The sequence below is a fragment of the Sinocyclocheilus rhinocerous genome, unplaced genomic scaffold (genome assembly GCF_001515625.1).
Source record: "Sinocyclocheilus rhinocerous isolate Xijiao unplaced genomic scaffold, SAMN03320098_v1.1 scaffold1649, whole genome shotgun sequence".
NCBI lineage: Eukaryota > Metazoa > Chordata > Actinopteri > Cypriniformes > Cyprinidae > Sinocyclocheilus > Sinocyclocheilus rhinocerous.
In genome coordinates this window covers 4,775-7,528 of record NW_015649580.1, presented here as the reverse complement: position 1 = coordinate 7,528, position 2,754 = coordinate 4,775, and the positions used below count along the sequence as shown (strand labels likewise).

Here is a 2,754-nt window from a genome sequence, read left to right as displayed (position 1 = left end):
TGCTAGAGTATGCAAACACCGCGCGAGCGTCACTAACGGGAGCAGAAATGTCTGGCTTGACGGCTCCGTTTTCAACTCTGCCCCCGACTGCAAGCGGCTACTCTCGTTGATCGCCGTCTGTAGCCGTGCTTCAAGTCGAACGCACCTAAAATCTTCCCCAAAAGCTGTAGACTCCTCCTAAAGACACACCCCCAACCTATAGATCACACCCTCATACACTCCCTCAAGATATAAACCCTTCCCCAAAAGCTGTAGACTCCACCTAAAGACACACCCCCAACCTATAGAATACACCCTCATACACTCCCGCAACACATAAAAGGTGCGTTCGACTTCACACCCCCAACCTATAGACCACACCCTCATACACTCCCTCAACACATAAACCCTTCCCCAATACCTGTATACTCCTCCTAAAGACACACCCCCAACCAATAGACCACACCCTCATACACTCCCTCAACATATAAACCCTTTCCCAAAAGCTGTAGACTCCACATTCACCTACAGACTCCGCCCCCAAACACACCCTTATTATACAGTCTTCATCTGCTGTAGATAGTTTACATACCCAAACTAAAATACGGTTTATTTAAATGTTTCCACATGCATATAAAGTTCTTATAAAACATTGACATTGAACTATATCCCAAATACATCAGTGTCAAGTTAGTCTTTTGGCAGAATAACTGACACCTAATGCCTGATAGTCATCCCACTAAACCCTTGTAAGCATGCGTGACCTTGACCCAGGTGACTGAAAGAAGCAGGTGCTTCGACCGCATGCCGCTGGGACGCCTGCATGTGTGGACGCTTTAAAATTAGCCACAAACTCAAACTATATGCTCTCACACGGTCGCAGCACTCTCTCATCACTGCGGTGTTATCTAAGGATGTTGTGCTTTGTAATTTGATATGTCAGATTGTTCATTTTGTAATCAGGTCGACTTCAAAGCATTTCAATGGTAATAAAGTAATGCATCTTGTCTTTTTTATCTTATCTATCTATCTATCTACAGTATATGTCAATAGAAACAAACAGTGTTCGCTTCAAGCTAACAGTAAATACCATGTTGGCTGTAAAATTCACAGCGTCTGTGCCAGGGTCATTTTCAAAATGCCTCAGCTGAAACCAGAGGAAAGTGTCAGGCTCTAGCATCTCTTCATCACGTTTCCACCAAATTTGACGTGTGTCAGTTGCCAGAATGTAAAAAGACATGTCGAGACAGATATTCAAAGTCAAAACAAAAATGTTCTGAAAGTCAAAACAAAAATGTTCTGAAGTAGAAAAGCCACAATTGATACCAAACACCTTGTGATGGTTGGTTGTACTGAAGTGTGCTGACAGCTCCATTCATCTCAATGTTTCGTGTGTGTGTACTTTCACAGGAGAGTCTCGAGTACATTTTTCTCATCATATTCACTATGGAATGTTTCCTGAAGATCGTGGCGTACGGGCTTCTCTTTCACGCCGATGCTTATTTGCGGAACTGCTGGAATATATTAGATTTTGTCATTGTGACAATGGGGTAAGACACACACACACACACCACTCCCTGAATATGGACAGAAACATCCTACACAATTACAAACACTTTCTGTGCGACGCCTCTCAGGTTGTTCACTGTCGTGGTGGACTTCATTAATAACATCAGCGGCGTGGAGGCGCCGGGTTACCACGTCGGCACAGGTGAGAAATGAGGCAAGATTTGAGAAACTTTGAGTGGATTTACACAAAACCAAAATCTACGCAGCAGGCACACAACGTCATAAGATGTTGATATTTGGTTAAATTTTGGTTGCGATGTCAGGTGACCAAAATTTTGTGTCAGTTCAACTTCTAGGGCCAGATTTACTAACAGTTTGCGCCAGCGGAAAACATCTTTTGCCGTTAAATTAGTATTGTCAGGATTTACTAAAGACACAAAGTAAAGAATTAGCACTGAAAAGGTATGGACAGGTATGAACTTATTGAATATTCATTTGTAGGAGTTTCCCTTTCAGACGTAAAATTTATGTTGCACTGAGCTTGGTATATTGCGTTGATCGATATGTAAATGAGATGTTGCGCCTGTGTTCTTTAATTTCACTTTAATCACCTGCAGAAATTTCCACGCCCATTGGCGCTGTTTCGGAATTGCGCTCTTGTTTTTAATATAAAAAAGTTCTTCTTTTACAAATGTAAAAGCCCTCTCACAACAAAAGTGAAATGAATACACCTCAGGCTAAAGGAAATGTAAATTCACGTCTGTACAGTAGAGGGCGCAGCTCATACAAATCGCATGAAGAATATGACGCAGAAGAGAAGAAAGTTCAACACTATTCAGCAATATAAATGTGTTATTTTTGCTTAGTATGGTTGAATTGGATCATCGAAGGCCAGTGGCAAAGACACTGGTTAATGAAATGGGATTAATACATAAATGATATTTGTCTTATTTAACATATTTAATTATTGCAGGTTTGTATAATATTCTGATTTTGCATTTGACTGTTTTTATTCATTTTGAAGAACACTGAATGTGTTTTTGTGCAGTGAGATGAGTAAACACATGTTTATATTTAGTCTAGAACTACAGTAAGATCATGTTCACACACAACGCTCTGCACTTACTCCTGATTTCTGTCACCATGGCAACACCAGAGCTGTCACTCAATACATGGAAACGAAGTAATTGGTGTTACTTATTTGAAAAAGTAATTCATATATTTCCTTCTAAATTAAAAAGTAATGTGTTACTTTACTAGTTACTT

At 40.4% G+C, this 2,754-nt stretch overlaps 2 protein-coding genes across 2 annotated transcripts in view; both read left to right on the top strand.

Annotated features, from left to right (window-relative positions):
- Window positions 1–1,701, top strand: part of LOC107710796 (dihydropyridine-sensitive L-type skeletal muscle calcium channel subunit alpha-1-like) — a 7,413-nt gene extending 5,712 nt beyond the window's left edge. Inside the window, exons 3-4 of the mRNA XM_016515645.1 lie at window positions 1,390–1,529; window positions 1,617–1,701. Of these exons, the coding sequence (XP_016371131.1) occupies window positions 1,390–1,529; window positions 1,617–1,701 (225 nt within the window). The remainder of the gene's footprint in view (window positions 1–1,389; window positions 1,530–1,616) is intronic.
- Window positions 1,702–1,952: 251 nt separating this feature from the next.
- LOC107710794 (dihydropyridine-sensitive L-type skeletal muscle calcium channel subunit alpha-1-like) overlaps window positions 1,953–2,754 on the top strand; it is a 5,541-nt gene continuing 4,739 nt past the window's right edge. Inside the window, exon 1 of the mRNA XM_016515644.1 lies at window positions 1,953–1,960. Coding sequence (XP_016371130.1) covers window positions 1,953–1,960 — 8 coding nt within the window. The remainder of the gene's footprint in view (window positions 1,961–2,754) is intronic.